A 19,559-nucleotide genomic window follows, 5' to 3' on the forward strand; every position below is an offset into this window, starting at 1 on the left:
TACCGAATGGTCGATTCGAGGCCACTGAAATATCTACCCTGTAAATGCAATTCAGCTGGCATCGCTCGGTGATACAGGCTTTGAGCCAACTGCGCTCTTCGCCCGTTCACCTTACACCTTCATTCAATAAGCACGAGTACCGACCAATCCACATGGAGACGGACTACAGCGCGCAGTGGAAGTTGCGCTCAGTATCCACTAAGCTCTGGAGGAGACCACGATGATGCCAGCGAAGGGCAATGCTACGACATGATCAAGGTCGGCACTGGCTATCAAGGGCAATCAGCAGTTGAAAGAGGAGTCTAATATGCGGTGGGGTTCTGACAGTTACACGAGGCAAAGTCCTTCAGAGCGAGCGGTGGCAATGGATAATGCTTATGTGACTATAGACGTTCGCCTTTCCGTACTGTATTATTGCAATGCTTCAGCAGAACGAGTTTGCTGCCCACATTCTTGGCGTCGACTCGCATGTATCTGGTATCTGCTCACGTGCTGTCCCAAAGACACTTACCCTCGAGCCGGATAATCTTCGGAAGTGGTTCCTCCGCGGACGCGGTCGCGTTCCTTCGCGTTCGTGTTGCAACGCGCGTTTTGCAGCATGCGCCCTTCCTGCCCTGCGATCCAGCATTGACGACGTACAGCAATGAGCAAGTCTTAACACAGGATACGGCATTGAATTTGAAAAGATGCCAGATAGACCACCCTTTCCAGGCCGCCCTGCACAACCTCCCGGTCCTACCTTTCTACAGTATTCTCCAGACGGTCAACGACTGATCGTAGCCGGCATTGGCGACTTCGCCCGCTCCTTTCGAACGAACGACAATGAAGAGCCCGACTTGTTACCTTCAACACGTGTCGAGACGCTGGCTGTTGCTTCCGGGGTACGGTATAGCCTAAAATAAGTGGCTTGCACGGCTGTTGACATATTCAGAATGACTACGTGATCCTCGGATGCGAAGATGGTACAGTATGCGAGTATGCCGTCCCGTCTGGCGACTTGAAGCAAATGCTTGTCAGGACCGGCCTGCCTATCAGAGATGTTGCCCTATCCCCCGACCAACAATGGGTAGCTGTTTGCAGCGAGTACGTCACGCTCCCCAATCTGCCAGAGGTGTCCCTGACTCTGTAGTGAACTGGAGATCAAAGTGGTGAATCGAAGTGATCTGGAGCAGATCACCATCCTGCGCGATCATCCGAAGCCAATCAAACACCTAACTTACGACCCATCCGGGAAATATCTCGCCGCTTCCTGCACCAACGGTGTCATCTACATCTATTCCATGTCCGCCGAGCCTGTTTTATACCGAACAGTAGATGGAATCATCCCTTGCCTGGAAAATGCGGACCCAGCAACTTCACGATGCGTATGGCATCCTGATGGAAGGGCTTTTGCCTGTGCAACTGCGACAAGGGACATTCAAATTATATCCGTCGAGGACGGAGCACATCAACGAATTTTTGCCGGGGAGCACAGCAGCGGGATCACCTCGTTGGCCTGGTCACCGAATGGGGCCTTATTGGCCTCTTCAGATTCAGACTACTTGGTTATCTGGGACACCAAAACACAAAAGATGCTGAAACGCTTCAACTACACAGATATATTGAATATTGCGTGGCAAAACCAAGGCGAGAACACCTTCAATTGGACCACTTCTGGTGGCGAAGTCTTCATTATTCCGAATTTCCTCAAAGAAGAGGCACATATCAAACTTCTCAAAGGGCCAAAGGTTGGGGCACCATTCTTCCATGATCCCCTCCTCGATCGATCCGCAGCTGTCAATGGCCGAAAACCGTTGGTGAATGGTCAGGGCAAACGGGCACAGACGCCCGACAGCCTAGACGAGCTGCTCGGACCCGAAGAGGAGTTCGACTGGATTGAGGACGACGACGGAGCTGGATACATCAACGAGAACGGCAAGAGAACGCACGGTCACATGGGGAATGGCGTTAGCCACATTGCTAAGCGAAACAAACAGGAGGCCTGGCAACCCCAAATCCACGAACCCTTCCAGCCGGGGGCCACGCCCTGGAGAGGCAATCGCAAATATCTCTGCTTGAACCTGATCGGTTTCGTCTGGACTGTCGATCAGGACACCCACAACACCGTGACGGCCGAGTTTTATGATCGAGAAATGTATCGAGACTTTCACTTCACGGACCCCTTCCTGTACGACAAGGCCTGTCTGAACGAGACGGGCACCCTTTTTTCAAGTCCGGCCAAAAATGGTCAGCCGGCAGTAATCTTCTACCGGCCTCACGAGACCTGGACTGCTCGATCGGACTGCCGAATTAGCTTGCCGGAGGGCGAAGAAGCGACCTGTCTTGCTCTCGGCAGCCGGTACATTGTGGCAGTCACGAACAGTAACTATGTCCGAGTTTGGACATTGTTCGGCACGCCCGTGCGGATATGGCGCATGAAGAGTTCTCCTGCCGTAACGTGTGCCGCGTGGGGTGACTTTGTCATGACTGTTGGAAACGGCCCTGTCGGCGCAGATGGGAGTACACAACTCACGTACAGCATTGATAACGTCCGAGAAGACGAAAGCTGTCAGAACGAAGATGTCTTGGCTCTGGGCACCGTCCTGCCGGATTCAGACGCGGAAGAGGTCAGCTTGAAAACTCTGTTCTGGAGTGATGCTGGTGATCCATGCATATATGACAGCAACGGAGTGCTCCTGACACTCATGCACTGGCGGACGATGGGACAGGCGAAATGGGTACCTCTTCTCGACACCAGACTACTCGACCGTCTGAAGGATGGCAAGAGGGAAGAGACATACTGGCCTGTTGCGGTTGCCGACCAGAAATTCCACTGCATCATCTTGAAGGGCGGGGACAAGAGCCCCTATTTCCCACGGCCTCTGCTCACAGAATTCGACTTTGACATTCCAGTCTGTCGACAGGTGACGAAGAAGCAGCCTGGCGAAGACGATGAGGGAGAAGAGGAGAACGCCGCGGTAGCGACTAGACTGGAAGAATCGTACGTCCGCTCTTCCGTGCTCCTACGCCTGCTGGATGACTTGGTCCAAGGCACGACCGAACGAGCAAGCCATTCACAGAAAGCCGAGCTCTTGAGGAGAGAGGTCGAGGTGGACAAAATCCTGCTGCAGCTCTTGGCTGTAGAGTGTCGTGAGGGCGAAGAGAGGGGCATGAAAGCTCTTGAGATCGTCAGACTGTTGAGAGATCCTAGCGGCAAGATGCTCGAGGCAGCCGCCAAGGTCGCTGGGAGATGGGGGAGAACCGTGCTGGAGGACAAGATTAGAGAAATGGCGGAGCGGCGCTTGATGGGGATCGAAGAGGAGTAGTCCGTTGCTGCATAGTGGTCGTAGCGTCGTCCCAATGCGATATTCCTCGAACGATCGTGATCTTGATGCTTGAAGCGTTGTTTGTTTCGGCGTCGAAATACAGGTAGCGTGTACTGTATGCGTTTACCACTATAACAGTCGACAAAGACTTATTCCCACTATAACAGTCGACAAAGACTTATTCCCACTATAACAGTCGACAAAGACTTATTCCCACCAACGATTGTACCAAGGCAACGATTGGTACAAAGGTGCTGCCTCATCTCTCATCCTCGACGGTCATGATATCCTACATAAGCGACGAAAGGGCGAACCGAGAAACCCATCCAAGACTAAGATTCCATCTGCTTCAAGACGAAGGTGTGCGTATGCGGTATGCGGTATGCGGTGTGCGATATGCTGGTGCTGTTCTCAGAAGCCTTCCAGCTGCGAACGCCGACTGGTCGATGTCGATATCGAGGCCGAGGCTGCGAATGAATAGGGGCCGTTCTACCTCAGCTTACTGTAGCTTAATACAGTGGTTAGGTCTTTCAATGAGAGCAACGCCCGAAACGTGCTCCGGTACCTATTTTGGTCAAGAGGAGCGCTGGTCTACTAGGTGAGTCGTATAGGTCAAGAGGTGCTCTGGTCAACTAGATGAGACGTGCAATTACAGTAGTATGCCCACCTAGGTATGTCCGAGGGAAACGTGGAGAGCAGGCAGGGGTATTTGGAACTTGATTGTCATGGGAATAACCTGTGATGATAATGTTGTTCACATTCTTTACCGCTTGCGCATTGCATTGCATTGTGCAAGTTAAGCGGGTCGACAGAGTCAATGGTCAAGAGAGAGTCAATGGTCAAGAGAGAGTCAATGGTCAAGAGAGGTAATCGTCAAGAGAGGTAATCGTCAAGAGTCAATCGTCAAGAGTCAAACCCTGCTCCGTTAACCCAAGTAGTGCCAAAGTATCGTGTATATATGTAGATTAGCACCTTTTTCCCAGTGGGTGGAGTCAGCGAACCCCTCGAGAAAGAGGTACACAGCATGTCAGCAGTAGATGATTCTGATTTACTCATATCTACGGAGTATTGTCCACGCCATCGTCCGCCAGCGATAGCGCCCACGTAAAACAGATCAAGACTCGGTATACGATGTCCACCTCCTTACGCTAAGAGGAAGACCGCCGGATCAAGCTCCCCCGTGACAACCCATCCCACAGATCTCCTTCCTTGCCCTTGGTCGTCGTCGATGTAGACACCAGACTTGCCTTGTGGATCGTGCTCCAGCGAGCATGTAGTATGCAACGGGTCTCTGGATCCGGGTGAGCGACTTGACTAGACTCGTCCACGTTACCACGAGCCGTCTTTCTGGAATTGAGCCCTGTCCACGCCAAGTGATCGACAAACGCTGGAGATCTGTACTCCTACGGTTAGAGATGGAGTTGTCGACGGCGGTTGGATCTGTCGTCCAAGCAATACCGAGCAATGCCAGATCGATGCAGCTGTGCCACGATGCCACGATGCCACGATGCCACGATGCCGGCATTGCGTTCTTCTCCGAAACTCCAAGCCATCATGCCAGTTGGATGGAAGACTTCTTCGACCAGAGTCTGCGCGAGGTCTATCTTGAGAGGCGGAAAACCTAGTCGGCTGCACTTTCGACTCAGTCTGAAAACAGTTTACTTTCACTCTCCCTTCAATTTCACCGCTGTACTCCTCGCTCGTAGTAGATCGGTGCTCGTGGTTCGCTTGGGAGACCGCTTCCGCTAGGGACTGTGACGTTCGTGGAGGTTCCTTTCCCGGCCCGTGCTTGACACCGCAAGGACAGCACCCGTCGTGTCCGTGGCATCTTAACCGCTCTACGAGACCGCCAATCAAGTCACACCCGGGTCGTTCTTTGAGGGACGACCTGTGAAGTTCGTCGCGTATGACTCCCCAGATCTGTCTGGTTGATTTTTCTCTTCTAGCCGATATCGGTCAGCTGTCATTCTCACTGGACTTGGCGCCACGCTGTAGGTAGGCCGAACATAATCATGACTCACTCGCTGCTGTTCGGATTTGCGCGGGAGCTAGGTTGCTCTGCAAGTAAACTCAAGGGCGCCACGGAGATGAGGCTGGGTGGTTTCAAATCGAGTGAGGATGAGCTTCTCTGAACGGGCGGGAATATGGCGGGTAGAACGGGCAGAGCAATGATCAGAGGATGTCGCTGGCTCTGAGACTGATGTTAGGAGCGAAGGTAAGACAACGTTGAGGGACCGCAAAGCACAAGATAGCGGAGCTATCTGTGTGCACTATCATTCCCTGCTTTGACGAGACAGAGTGTGTGAGACCATTGACACCCTGAGATGGGGCCGACGGGTGAGGTCCCAGCGAGATCAGCGTTTGGAGCCTTGGTCGTGTGTTGTTGACCTGGCCTCGGCTTCATCTTCTGTTCTCAGAGGTATATGGCCGTGAAGAGTTCCCTCATGCCTTGTGGTATCATTCATTTTGGTATTTCTCGCGCTCCTCGTTCGGTCATTCATGTTCTTATTTCTCTCAGACCCATCTTATCATGCATATCCAATCGAAAGTCATGAAGCTTTGTTTTCCACTTTTGGCGCCGTCAATGCCGTAAATACCACGACGGTAACGCCCAGCATGGCACTGCCGCCGATCAGATATGCCGTCTCACGGCCAGCCCACCAGAACAAGCTGCAAAACACAATGGGGCCCAAGGCTCTGCCAAATTGGCCCCAACTCCTCAAAGCTCCCAGCACCTCTCCTCTATTGCTTTCCTTTGCTTCAAAACTTCCGAGACTGTTCAACCCGGTCACAACTGTAGCCGAGGTGACCGCAAGTAGTGCGCCAGCGCAGTACAAACCAGTCGTGTCCTGAATCCGAGAAAGGAGGAAGAATGAGAGCGTGCTCGACACAACCCCGATTTTGACGACGGTGAGCGGAGGCAGGCGTCGTACAATCGATCCTTGCAGAATTGAGGCGACCAAGCCGACAAATCCCAGTAACCGTCCATTCATTTTCGACGGTGACATGTGATCCGGGTACAAAACAGAGGTGATCAAAAACGGAAGGGAGAACTCCATTCCAGAAAAGGGCAGGAGGAACAGAAAGTGGACGAGGTTAAGAATCAGCGGGTTGTTGGTATGCCGGAATGGCCTCGGGTCGGCCTTGGCCGTTGTCGAACCATTAGCCTCGCGCTTCACCGGTCTCGTCTCTGGGAGCTGGAAGTACAAGTACAGGGTCTCCAGCACAATCAGAAGCAGTGAGAACCCGGCAGCCGTGGCGAATGGGTTGGCAATCACCGTCGTGATACTCGCTAGGGTGGCCCCCATGGCTGGTCCGAACGTGAAGGCGACGCTGAAGCAGGCCCCCACGAGCGCCATGGTCGATCCTCTCTGCTCGTCCGTACTGATGTCCGTGGCGATGGCGGTCGCCAGCTGAACATTCCCCTCGCTTAATCCGCCCACGATCCGACTCAGCAGAAAGGTGCGGAAATCGACAGCGAAGCACCAAAGTGCGACACTGGCAATGTTGCCGCACATGCTCCATAACAATGCTGTTCGCCTGCCGTATTTGTCCGAGGCTCTTCCAATCACTGGGCTTGCAATGGCCTGCAAGAACGAGAAGAGCGAACCCAGCGCACCTCCGAGCAGGACGATGTCGTATTTCTCGTTGATGGGCACGGCGAAAGAGGACTTGTACGCGTTCAGGTAGTGGAGAATGCGGTTCAGTGCGGAGGAGGGATGCTTCTCGAGGCTGCGGTAGAAGGTGAGGAGCGAGGGAAACAGTGGAAGAATGAATGTGAAGGATATCTTCCGTTTTGTTAGCCGTGTACGGGACCATCCTATGGACGGTGGCTCTTGCTCACCAGGTCGAGAAGAAGCGATACGAACAGCACCCGCAGGATCTTCTTTCTTCTTTCAGGTGTAATCGTCTCCATTCCGCCGTCGTCTCGCTCAAAACACACTTTCGACGCTTGGTGGGTAGGAGATGCGGGTGGGATGGCCAAAGACTGCTGGTGATGAGGTCAACTGAGATATAACAACGAGCTTCACAATGCGACCAGCGCCAAAAATTAAAATTAGAACTGCCGTATGCAGGAACAATGCACAGAAGAATGCGAGATCTGGTGAGATGGTGATGAGCTCATGTCATCTTCACGCCGTCGATGTTTGGTGGCCTCGACGAATGCGTCTCCTTTGGGCGTCGGCGGGGCGCACGCGATCCGGGCGGGTCGGCATTGCGGCCCCTTTTCTTCCGCTCCTTGCGAGGTGATTGTTCTCTGGCAGTACGGAGTACGAGGTACTACGTACGGAGTACTGGGGTAGTGCTTCTTGGAGACTGTAGTGAAAACATAACTGATGTGGTCATATATCGTCCTCCATCGGCAGCACTCCTTCCCGCAGCATCTCGTTGCTGACCTCTTCCGCCCTCTTCCATACCCTGAGCAGATTACCCCCAATAATGCCCGCTACTTGTCCGTCACTTAACCCTTGGCGCAACAGCTCCTTGACCAGCGCTGGAAATTTGCTCACATCATCCAGGCCACGCGGCGTGCTCGGGGTACCATCAAAATCACTCCCAATGCCCACATGCTCAAATCCGATCTTCTTGCCAATGTACATTATGTGCTCCGCTACCCATTCAAGGGTAGAATTGGCCGGGTAGAAAGTCGGAAGCCTATCGGGCACAGTCGCATTGACGCACGATATAAATTGTGGGACGAAGGTCACCATCACGACGGAATTCGTTTGCTTAACCAGTGGCAGGATATGGTCAGGGACATTACGCGGATGAGGACAAAGTGCATGCGCCGAAGAGTGCGAGAAGACGACCGGTGCCCGACTACCAGGAAATGACTTGGTCGCGTTGCCCGCAAGGACGTCGTGCATGGTCGCCGGATGCGTGTGCGAGAGGTCGATCTGAATAGTGGTAAGCTTTTCAATGTTACCACTGATAGAACCTCTCTCCCTTACAATCATCCCCAATCGATTCATCTCACGAATCAGCTGGGTGCCCAAGGGGCTCAATCCGCCCCAATGGGGCATGGCGGGTCGAGCAGCCTCTGGAGCGAGGGAATCATCCAAGACCGTGACTTGCGCTGCGTCCGCAAACGAATTATGACAATTCCACGTCAACGTCGCGTACTTGACTCCTAGCTTGTGGAACAGTCGAAGAGTGGATGCATTTCGGCCTACCATATGTAGTCCTTCCAGTCCGATTGGGGACAGCAATTTTCCACGCCGTCTGAATGCGGACACCGCCGAAGTACTGTCGAGAGTAGCTGGAGAGAAGATATCTGGATGAGCAGCCTGCAAGCGATGAATAACATCCATTTGAGCAAGCGCCTCGATGATCACTGGACTTTGTGGTAAGGGATTTGCGGTACAGCATCACCAGCACCGACAGAAACTCACCAGGAGCGTAGTTCTCATTCGAAAAATCGAGACCATCCTTTGGACAAGCGACCCAGCAACTCCAGAAGAATCCGCCCTGCCTGCCTGTTATCATCCGTGACAAGTCAAAGTGCTCTGGCATGCGGCCACTCTCGAATTTAGACCTGAAATCACTGCTGTAGATGTGGTTATGGAAGTGGAACCGGACTCTTTCTGCTATGTCATTATGTCCGTCTGCATATAAGCATGTTTGTTAGTTCAGGCTCGTTCTATGACAGTCAAGATCTGGGCATTGTCATACCTATTAAAGGAGTCAGAGACATGATCTTGACGACTCTCTGATCGAGTGATAGCATCGACGACGGAACCACCGACAGTAAGAGTAGGTGTGGTTGATAAGTTCCCAGTCTCAAAGCCAGGGCCAACACCACTCCTGCAGCGAGCAACAGGACAGGTTGCCATCTTGGTCTCTGGTAGCGGTCGTAGCTCTCGTCTGTCGTCCAGCTGGATTTGGCCCTTTTGTTCACCGTTGACTTGGACATGGTAATCAAGAGTTGGTGGCTGGCAGTCAGATGCGTAGAGCTATAATCGACCCCTCAATGGTTGAATCGCTACCATGGGTCATATCGACCCAAGGAAACGAGCATGCTGTTGCTCGCAAGGGTGTGGAACATGTCACGGCCATCACGATCGCGACGCGGGCTTACATAAACATAATCCAACGGCTCCAACGGACGACTGTCTCCGCCGTCGGTTTACTCCGAGGCCTACAGTCAGGAACGAGGCCTCGATGATTGCAAGGTGATAATTGCATACACACGGACTCGCAATAAGGCTACAGATACGCCGGGCGAACCATAGCAAGTTCGTAGCAATTGGTGCATTCGGTGCTAACAGGATCTGATCTGAGAAGGAAGCGACAGTCTGCCCTCCGACTGCCTCCCTCAGGCCCCAGTCTCGAGTACAGGCTTCATCCTCACCTGCTGATCCTGGTTAAGGCGAAGGCTTCGGCTGGGCTTCTGGCTTTTTCTCTGCCAGATCCGCCTGGCCCACCTGCCCCTGAACACGTTGAACTGGCGGGGTCACGAACAGCCACGTTGGCGAATTCTCAATGAGATTTCAGACCGAGCTCTAGAGAAACCTACTGTGGTACACAGGACGGACATTGTAGCTGATCGAGACTAGTCATCTATTCTACTTGAACTTAACTAGCTACTCCGTACACACTCGCCAATCGCCCGCTTCCGGGAGGTCCAAGAACCTCGACCGTTATCTCCCGCTAACTCGCCGCGCCGTGTTTCATCTCACCGTCAACGCCATGTGAAGGTCAGCACAAGCTGCGAAATTCTCATGCATGCAAGATCCTGCGTGAAGCGGAACCCCTGGTCTAGGAGCCCCATCTTCGGGTAAAAGCTTGGTGAGGCCGCCAGCATCTGCGGCTCTCTCAGTTCCCCGACCCATGGCATGTCATAGTTCGAAGACATTGTCCCGCATTCAGTGGCTCTTCCAACGGAGATGAGCAAGCCCTGGATGATATCAACATCAGCTTGACCGAAACCCCCCCAGCGAGGATGTCAGCCCGCATCTGTTCGAAGCAGGGGCAGACCAGGATTCCCCCGGCAAGGTGCCACGAACCCAGATGAACTTTTGTCCATGGACCTGCTTCCGGCTCGCCCACTGGCCTTGTGCAAGCTAATATAGCCCACATATACCTTTCGCCTCGCATGTCGTACCCTCTGTCTTGAGGCGCTGTTCTTGATGCTCGCTGCAACCGCAAAGCCAGCCGTGGCTCACCCGGGCGACCATGAAGTACTTCAGGTTGCTGGCGACGCAAATCCTGCTCTGCTGTTTGGCATGGACCATCAGTGCGCAGGTCAATTTCAATGATTTGTCCCCATGCACAGTCAGTAGCTCGCAGATCGCGGTTCCCTGGCTGGATTAACGAAGACGACAGTTATCATGCCTGGTCGACACCTTTTCGGCGGCCAACTGCTCGCTCACGGATACTGCATGTCAGTGTCAGAACCCAGAGATCAACGAGTCCACGTCGCACTGCATGTTGAAAAACTGCACCTTGGCAGACGCGATTGGTACGTGCTACCAGTCTGGAACACATGCTCGACGACCTCTGACCCTCCTGTGTATATAGCACTGGGCAAGCTACAAGAACAAGTCTGCGGCCTCAAACCAGAGTCCAGGCAACACACGTTACTGGTCGTGAATCTTGTGACCGGCTCGCTGGCCATATTCGCCGTCTTCCTCCGCCTGGCTTCCCGGTATCTCGTATCGAAGCAGATATGGTCCGACGATATCGTCATCAGTGTCGCTGCAATCCTCGTCATTCCTTTCTGCGGCCTGGGCACGTGGAGTGAGTTAATGTCGTATCCGTCGGGAAATGAATCGGCTGACAGCTGCCTAGTGGCCGTCCACGGTCTTGGGAAACACACATGGGACAATTCGGTGTGGACAGCGACGAAGATCTTCCAAATATGTATGTCGAAATCCCTTTGATGCCTTAACGATTATCTTTGCTGACCAATATTCTACAAGTCTGGGTCGATGAGATCTTCTACATTGTCATCCTGATGCTCACCAAGGTCTCGATCCTGCTCTTCTACATGCGCATCTTTCCGTCCCGAGGCTTTCAGATCCTCTGCAACACTATGCTGGCATTCGTCGTCCTCTCCGGCGTCGTCGTCCTGCTATGCCAGCTGCTGCAATGCCTCCCCGTCCGATTCAACTGGGACAAATCGATCCGCGGCGCCAAATGCATCAACGTCAACGCCCTGACTTACGGGCACGCAGGCATCAACATCTTCCAAGACGTGCTCATCCTCGCGCTGCCCATCCCGTGGATCATGCGTCTCAAACTAGAACTCAACCAGAAGATCGGCCTGGTGATCATGTTCCAAGTCGGCACATTCGCCTGCGTCACCGCGGCGGTGCGTCTCCGGTTCCTGGCCGAGTTCGGCGGCACAAACTCGACGGACCCCCTGTGGGACAACACCGACTGCACCATCTGGACCGCCGCCGAGACCTACTCGGCCATCATCTGCAGCTGTCTGCCCGCCATCCGCGCACTCTACAAGACAAGCCGGAAGGGTACGATGACGGATGCCTCATCGAACAGGCGGTCTCTGACCGTCTTGTCGGCCCGAGGGGCCGTCGCGGCGGTCTTCTCAAGCAGCAAGTCCAGGTCCTCGCATCAGGACACCATCGAGGAGCATCGTCTGGATCTCGCCGAGGAGTGGGAGCAAAAGTACGCCGAAGCGGATCGGCGACACGGACCCATCACAATCACACACAAGGACCTTGGGTCGTCGGGTGGTGGTGGGGGCGGCCCCAGGAGAGCATACATGCCCGACCTGAAGGAGGAACCTGATCTCGAGACGCGCCATTCCGATGCTAGTTCCGATCATGTTGCGTCGCGGACGCGGCCTACCAGCCCGCATGCTTATTGATGGCTCACGTATGGACAAGCTATGCGGGGATGGATAGGTCAGGTATACCCATGTCTCATCTGTCTGTCTGTCTGTCTGCCCGTCTGCCATTCATGAATGGTGCACTCACTCACATGTAACTACAGTAGACGTTACGATGACTGTGCCGTCGTGTACCAAAAGAAAAAACAGCATTCAACCACGGTACTACGGGTCTAGCCTTGAAATCGTCTACGGAAATATGCTATACCGTCCCTCGCCGCTTTTACTCGGCCAGTATAGTCATACCACCAGCACGCACCCAGCTACTTTTGTTCATTATGTGGATGCCATTTTAAACGGGTTACGTACTAAGTTCTCTGTTTTGTATGTGAAAGGGAGTGCCGCCACTTTGCAACTTGCATTCCATAGATTCAGAGTGTGTTTCACTGGACGACTTCAAGGGTAGACTGTAGTACTTTTACTTGCCGTCGTAGTACTGTACGCAGAAGAACAGTGTTGCGTTGTGGCCCGCTGATCGACTATCGACTCTCCTACGCAACGGACCCGTCAACCGTTGCGCTCGACTTTCCAAGGAGCCGGCTACAAACATCTTCAGGGACGATCATGGAATCCAGGCGTATTGATCATGTAGAACGAAGCGTCGAGGAGTCTATCTACTGTAGCACATACAAGCATTCGTATGAACAGAGCCTCTTGGGAGCCTCTCTGGACCCCGTCTCATCCATTCAGGTCGACCGAGCGGATGACATGACTTGGCCACGAAAGTACGGAGTACCGCCGTGGAAGATACGGTCCAGGTATCGACTGTCCAGGGCGATTTCCTTCCAATGTCCCATTTGATACTGTAACATGTTTGGGATCTCCGCATTCCCTCCTTGCTCGATGATACATGCTCGCTCGGACCAGGAGCGAAGGTCAAACTACATAATGTAGCTTCGGCTGCACTGCTACACTGCTACCCAGAGACATGCCCCGTGTGTGTGGAGAATCGGGCCATTTCTCAGTCCAATGCGAGTGTTGACCAACGATGTACACATGCATCAACAAAATGCAATCACATCCCTCACGTGCATTGTCGAGCCTCTGCTTCCTTCACTACAATATCTATCCTCTGAACCTGTCCTTGGCTGCACATATTTCCACCTTCCGCCATTGAGCGCTGTCAAAGCCAACGAACAAGACTTTGGCTGAGCATTCGGAGGGCCCATGGTGTGCCCATGACGACCGTGACAAGACATGATATGCTTCTCGCTTATCGCCGAGGCATCATCTGCAGGAGTCGACTTGTCAGTATACTTTGCGTCTCTATCAAGGCACCGAGTGACACATACGTCATTCCATACCTGCATCGATCAGTCGCGCTCAACCTTGGGACGAATCTCCGTGTTGTCGAGATCGCCGAGAGCAAACTTCATGGCCATGCCGGCCAGAGCCTTCTCCTGCTGTGAGATCAATTTCTTCTGCTGCTCGATGGTCTTGTTCGTCTTGACGAGTTTCTTTTCCAGCTCAGCGACAAGAGCCTGTTGCGCGGTGTTTTGTTCTTGAAGTCGGTCCTTGTCGTTTTCGAGGTTGGCGATGATCTCGCTCTGGTCGCTGATGCGGGCGTCGGCGTTCCGTTTCTCCTCCTCGTACTCGGCTGCGAGACTCGCGTACTTTGCTTCCATTTCGGGTTTGGTTACACGCCGCCGTTTCTCGATCCCGCGACCCTTCTTGCCTTTAGCCCAGCCACGACCTGTGTTACGAGTGTCACGCTTTTGCGTATTGCGAGGTTCTGGGTTGTGTGGTTCGGGAAACCGGACGTGAGTTCCGGTCTTGTTCTGACGAGGGAGAATGGTTTCCTCGACTCCATCGTCTAGCTTGGCGTCGAAGTAGCGTGTGCCTGGTGGGGAGTCCATTCTCGGTCCAGCTCGCGGGTCTGTCTTGGTTTGACGCAAGTCGATACCGGAATTGTCGTGAGGTGGAACCGTGAAAGGGCAAAAGGCACACTGGTGGAGAAGACTGCGAGCCAAACAGGCGCTCTCAAAAGATTGTTCTTCGAGATTGAAGTTGTCTGAACAAGCAAGAGGGACAACTAAGGCAGAGAAAGATGTCAGTGACACCAAGTCAAAGAGGTTCTCGGCATGAGCCGCATGAACCTGATTTGGGACGCGGCTGGTGACCTCTGAGCCGCACAGCGGCTGTGCCGAAGCTGGGGATCAACGTGCGCGGGGGCAGCGTTAATCGAACTGACTTGGACGCGGTCATATTGATCTGGAATTCTCCCATTGTATATGGCCGTTGTCCTGAACAATCGCCGGCCATTCCTGGTTCATATACTGCTGTAGCATCTGTGCGCAGCTATCATTGACAGTAGAGATAGCACAAGAGCTGTCGCTTTGTAGGTCATCCAGACCGTCTCTGACTGCACGAATCCTCACTGATAGGGACTCAGGAGGAGCTGTTCTGAATTCAAAGAATAGCATGAGCCATGCCATCTGTCATCTCCGTCCACCGCTAACAGAGCAATGTCAAAGAGTTGATATGACACATGGCTTCAGGGCCATATCCAGGCTCTGACCTGTGAAGTTACCACGCTCGGGTAGCAAACCGCCCATGTGAACCTGGTCAATGTCGAGCTAATAGTTGGTTGCCTTCTGCAAGCGGCGATTATCGGTTGTGAGGGCTTACAGTCGCCTGGCTCATTGTGATTGACTTGTCGTTGTCCATTTTGGAGTCCTATAACACACTAGTCTTGTCCAAACGCAGCTTGCCAAAGAGTATGCGTGACCACAAAGAAATCCGCACAGTCGTAGGGACCGCAACCACAAGCTCGAGGAAGAGAATCATCTAGGCTGGCTCTGTCGTTGCCCCATGCACCATCCGCCGTGGTAGACTTTGAGAGTAGCACCTCGCATGGTGGGATTCGGCGGCATCCCTCGAGTATGCAGAAGTAATAGACCCCTTAAATGTTCACATTGGAGCGGACGAGCTGCGTGTGATACAATTTATACCCGCGCTTGATGCCTCGTGTCGAATCGTGCTGCAAGGTTTAGAACTTCCAGCTTTGCCCCCTGATTCCTTGACCCTAGCTGTGACCATGTTGGCCAAGTCTCCAGAACGACCTTTGATTCTGCCACACCTCGACCCAGGGAGACCACCACCTGACCCACAACAATAGCAGGTGAAATTCAGGGCGCAAGCAGTGCTTCTTGGTAGCAAAAAGTCCAACCGCGCGACTCGAACAGCAGACGAGCAAAAATCCGTGCCTCACCTGCGAAGCCGAAGCCCCCGGGAGTTTGCAAACTGGCCACTGGGGCGATTTCGAATTTTTACCCTATGCTTCATTGCATCACGCTGTCACAATGGAGGAACGTTACGCTGGCTATGAGGGAGCGACCGACATAGCCAACATGCTCAGCAGTCACTGGGAATCCACTTTTTGGCCGTACTCAGCTCGTGTTCGTAGGTGGCCACGTAAATGCATTGCCCGAAGGCGATCATTTTTTGGCGCCTTTTGCTTATATCCCATGTATTTTGGGAAAAGTGAATATGAAGCCGTGTGGTAGGCTCCCTGTGCAGGTGGTGCCATTAGTGTAGTAGTGGTGGTCAAGGGTGAGGCAGAATCCTGATGCCGACGGTAGGAGGAGGACGCAGCGTGTGGGAGGAAGTTGACTAAGCAGCAGCGAGGCTGAACTCGTCCTGGTGAGGACGCTGGCAGTCGTTTACTGTGTCTAGGAATTCCAGATAGCTTTGGGTTGGAAAGAGTTGCCTGTAGTGAACATGACTTCCATTCTTGGTGTTACGAGCTCATCAGTCATCAATCGTCCGCATCGGTCCATACACAGTCTCAGCCGCCGCTGCCAGCTGCTATAGTCGACTTCGTTCTCCAGTCCTCGAAGCTAGCGGAACTCACGTCGACTTTACGCTCAGGATCTTTGCGCTTTTGCTTGTCTTCCCAGTCGCCCTCTTCCTGGGCGATCAAAGCATGAAACTTGCCGCCCTGACCTCGACCGAAGTAAATTGCTCCTTCTTCTCTCTTGGCAACGCGTTCGGTAACAAGGACATATTTTACAGAACTGCCAGGCGCCTCAAACATGGCATCCCCAAGGATAGTCTCCATCTCAGTTCGGAGAGCACGGGCTCCTGTACCCATGGCAAGGGCATTCGAGGCGATCACGTGGAGAGCCGGCGTGGTGAAGCGGAGCTCGATGCCGGACAGCGAGAAAAGAGTGATATACTGAGCGACCAGCGAGTTCCGAGGCTCCGTCAATATGCGTAGTAACATGGAATGGGTGAGAGCGGCCAAGGCAGCTGCAGTCGGGATTCGGCCGACAAGCTCGGGGATGAAGCCGTAAGACTGGAGATCCGCTGGAGTGACCAAGTCCAAGGGGTTGAAGTAGTTTGGCTCTGTAGGAGAACCATCTAAAGACGACTGTTCAGGGGCAGGAGCTGGAGTGAAGAACGGTAGATGTCTCTTATAGAGGGCTTCTTCTTGAGATCCTGGTAGTATAGGAACGGGAGCGGTTGTTGTGGACTTTTGATCGCGACCGTATGAGATCAGATTAGAACTTGAGCGTACGTTAGCGCCAAACCCGATGCTACCCTTTGCCAAGCGGTCCATTATGTGCTTCTGCAGACCGATAAAAGCACCACTGCAGATGAAGAGAATGTTGTCGGTTCGGACGTTGTAGACCTCGCCTTTTGCAGGAGTAGCTGAAGGGCCAGAAGGACCAGAAGAAAAGCCAGCACCTAGGGGACTGTTAGTCGGGTAGGTCTGTGACTGGCCACCAGCTCGAGGAGCATTTCGTTCTGGCTTTGCCTGGATCTGGATCGTCGTGCCTTCGACGATTTTCAGCAGTGCTTGTTGGACACCTTCTCCGGACACATCCTTCCCATGGCTGACCTTTGCTGTTGCAATCTTGTCGATTTCATCAAGACAAATGATACCTCGTTCAGCCCTCTCGACATCATAGTTCGCAGCCGCTAGCAATCGATGCACGCAGACCTCGGCATCTTCGCCAATATATCCGGCCTGAGTGAAGGGTGTACAATCTGACATGGAAAAGGGTACGGACAGCACCCGCGCGAGCGTCTTGGCCATGAGTGTCTTTCCCACGCCACTGGGACCTAGAAGCAATATATTCGATTTCTCCAGAGTGAGGGGGCTGGTGTCAACCAAAGGTGAAGCACTTGTCCGTGGGTTGAAGCCGGAGCCCGGAGGGCTTCCCATGCGGATTGTGGGTTGTTGACCAGGAAATTCGCTCTCGACTGGATGTCTCTCTCGTCTTTCCCTCTGCGCGAGCAGCTCTTCCTCTTCCTCTTCTCGCCTTTGCAATTCTTGTATCCTCTGATAATGGTTGAACACCGCAACGCTGAGGACTTTCTTTGCCCTTTCCTGGCCGACAACGAACTGATCGAGGTGCTGCTTCAGCATCTTCGGAGTGAGGCGAGGGGTGCCATAGCTGGAAGCTCCCCCTAGGGGCCCTGAGGTGGGCAGTCCCGGCTCGTATGTACCTGTGAAAGGTTGGTTGATGAAGTCCGACCGATGAAATTGTGATGAGGATCGAGCCTGCGAGCTGGTAGATAATGATCGCTTGCTCAAGGCGACATACGATAAGCGCAGTCGCCGAGGGACTGAGCTTGTCGAGGCAGCCATGGTGCTGTCAAGCGCAGGGCAGAGGAAGGACGGGACGGCGCTTAATGGCTGCATGGCTACTGTTCATGACAGGAATGGGTTGCTCAGGAAATGTAGCCAGACACCGAGATGCCTTCGACAACAGTTGAGACTGTGAGTCAAGCGCGCCTCAAAGTGGTTTCCCCTCAGTCAAACGCCACACCAGCTCGAGTTTAGCCGATGCTTCACCGGTTGAGATCTCGAACTCACTTCATCTGACCAGGAGAACTGGGATACTGGCGATCAGTTTTGACCGCTAAGACACGAAAGAATATGGTATATCAATATTGAACCGACTAAAGCGACTGCCGCTTTGTGCGTTATCTACTAAAGAAGCACTGCGCCCTCAGCAATCGAGCTGTTGGTTCTGACTGGATGGAATGTTGATCCAAATGACGTGAGGCCTCCGAGCAGGACATTGCATGCAATTTTTATTAGTATGAACGTTTCCACAAGGCTGAGGCTGCTCTTGATTTGCATTCCATGGGTTCTCTATGCGTCCTCTAAAGTGGTTGCGACGTGCCCTTTCCAACACCAACACTAACCAATTTGGTCGTGCCTCGTCAAACGGGGGGAAGGGAATACTAGAGTCCAATATGGATCCCGGTAGCGCGGGCGCGCCAGAACATGCTGCAGGCTTCGAGGCCCTGAGACAGGCCCAGAAGACCGTTGGCACAGTCGAGCGTCTCAACATTCCTGTTGGGGGTACGACAGTCCGCGGATTCCTGCATCTACCTGCCGGCTATACGGAGAATGAGGACAGAGTCGCAGCGGCTGCCCTGCTTCTGTCAGGTGCTGGTGGAGGGGTGAGCGGGCCGTCCGGGATGTATGTCTCAATGGGCGACAAGCTCTCCAGTCTCCGAAAGGGTATCCCAGTGCTCAGGCTTGATTACCGATACCCCGCCGACAACAACCCTTGCGTGGAAGATGTAACATCGGCGATGGATTATCTCGACGGAAAGTACTCCATCCGCAAGTACGTGTTGGTTGGGTGGTCCTTTGGTGGTACGCCTGTATTTACGTCCGGTGGACAGGAGAAAGGTATGTTGAATCATCTCTAGCTTTTCTGGACCTTCGCTGACTTTGCAAAGACCGAGTGGTGGGCTGCGCTACGGTTGCAAGCCAGACCGCTGCCACCAAGGGGATCAGATATTTGGCACCTCGACCAGTTCTATTGCTCCATGGCACGGGCGACCGAACGCTAAATTGGCACTGTTCTCAGAGCCTCTATGAAGCGTATGGCAAAAATGGAGACCGCACTCTGAAGCTCTTCGAGGGTGATGACCATGCACTGACTAAGAACTCACATGAGGCAGAAGAGCTGTTGTGCGCGTTTATTGCCAGATGCTTGGACGTGGAGATCTCTGGTCGCGAGCGGGAGAGTGTACTCCAGAAGACGTTGACCCGGGACGGTGACAAGGTGGATTTGATGAAGAAAGGGGGGGATCTCGAAGGGGAGCGGATCGAGTAGGGAATGGAACGCCATACTATCGTGTTTTCATACTGGCACTCGTCTTGCTCGCATAATTATCTTCTTGATCGGTTAGTTCTCAGCTACTACCCGTAGCGGCCCAGCGGAAAGAAAAGGGACGAGGCTGCGCGGAACGGAAAAACCTTCGGGACGATGAAACTCGGCGGAAATCGCCATTGGGGACATGTGAAAGATCTGAGCTTCACTACCACCACTAGCCTCGACTAGCGCTTCCCCACGGGTTGAGCTTGCGGCGAAATTGTGCTTTTGGCCGGGCGATGACATCAATCGCAACCAAACTTGGAGGGCATCGAG

The 19,559-nt window shown here is 53.4% G+C and overlaps 7 protein-coding genes across 7 annotated transcripts; 3 read left to right on the forward strand and 4 right to left on the reverse strand.

Moving 5' to 3' along the window:
* Positions 1-686: 686 nt before the first annotated feature.
* G647_03492 (uncharacterized protein) lies at positions 687-3,305 on the forward strand (the record flags this gene model as incomplete). The annotated part of the gene is made up of 3 exons (XM_008727837.1): positions 687-881; positions 932-1,083; positions 1,130-3,305. The coding sequence occupies 3 exons, from the start codon at positions 687-689 to the stop codon at positions 3,303-3,305; spliced, it is 2,523 nt and encodes an 840-aa protein (XP_008726059.1).
* Positions 3,306-5,854: 2,549 nt separating this feature from the next.
* On the reverse strand, positions 5,855-7,221 carry G647_03493 (uncharacterized protein; the record flags this gene model as incomplete). The annotated part of the gene is made up of 2 exons (XM_008727838.1): positions 5,855-7,093; positions 7,150-7,221. 2 exons carry the CDS (start codon positions 7,219-7,221, stop codon positions 5,855-5,857), a joined length of 1,311 nt encoding a protein of 436 aa, XP_008726060.1.
* Positions 7,222-7,648: 427 nt separating this feature from the next.
* G647_03494 (uncharacterized protein) lies at positions 7,649-9,000 on the reverse strand (the record flags this gene model as incomplete). The annotated part of the gene is made up of 4 exons (XM_008727839.1): positions 7,649-8,203; positions 8,258-8,640; positions 8,699-8,911; positions 8,979-9,000. 4 exons carry the CDS (start codon positions 8,998-9,000, stop codon positions 7,649-7,651), a joined length of 1,173 nt encoding a protein of 390 aa, XP_008726061.1.
* A 1,733-nt stretch (positions 9,001-10,733) lies between these two features.
* Positions 10,734-12,138, forward strand: G647_03495 (uncharacterized protein; the record flags this gene model as incomplete). The annotated part of the gene is made up of 4 exons (XM_008727840.1): positions 10,734-10,767; positions 10,827-11,045; positions 11,097-11,168; positions 11,228-12,138. The coding sequence occupies 4 exons, from the start codon at positions 10,734-10,736 to the stop codon at positions 12,136-12,138; spliced, it is 1,236 nt and encodes a 411-aa protein (XP_008726062.1).
* Positions 12,139-13,472: 1,334 nt separating this feature from the next.
* Positions 13,473-14,015, reverse strand: G647_03496 (uncharacterized protein; the record flags this gene model as incomplete). Its single annotated transcript, XM_008727841.1, has 1 exon — positions 13,473-14,015. One exon carries the CDS (start codon positions 14,013-14,015, stop codon positions 13,473-13,475), a length of 543 nt encoding a protein of 180 aa, XP_008726063.1.
* Positions 14,016-15,946: 1,931 nt separating this feature from the next.
* On the reverse strand, positions 15,947-17,755 carry G647_03497 (ATP-dependent Clp protease, ATP-binding subunit ClpX; the record flags this gene model as incomplete). Its single annotated transcript, XM_008727842.1, has 1 exon — positions 15,947-17,755. The coding sequence occupies one exon, from the start codon at positions 17,753-17,755 to the stop codon at positions 15,947-15,949; it is 1,809 nt and encodes a 602-aa protein (XP_008726064.1).
* A 614-nt stretch (positions 17,756-18,369) lies between these two features.
* G647_03498 (uncharacterized protein) lies at positions 18,370-19,244 on the forward strand (the record flags this gene model as incomplete). The annotated part of the gene is made up of 2 exons (XM_008727843.1): positions 18,370-18,814; positions 18,865-19,244. 2 exons carry the CDS (start codon positions 18,370-18,372, stop codon positions 19,242-19,244), a joined length of 825 nt encoding a protein of 274 aa, XP_008726065.1.
* Between the last annotated feature and the right edge of the window lie 315 nt (positions 19,245-19,559).

This window comes from Cladophialophora carrionii (assembly GCF_000365165.1).
Source record: "Cladophialophora carrionii CBS 160.54 unplaced genomic scaffold supercont1.3, whole genome shotgun sequence".
In the NCBI taxonomy this organism is placed as follows: Eukaryota; Fungi; Ascomycota; class Eurotiomycetes; order Chaetothyriales; family Herpotrichiellaceae; genus Cladophialophora; species Cladophialophora carrionii.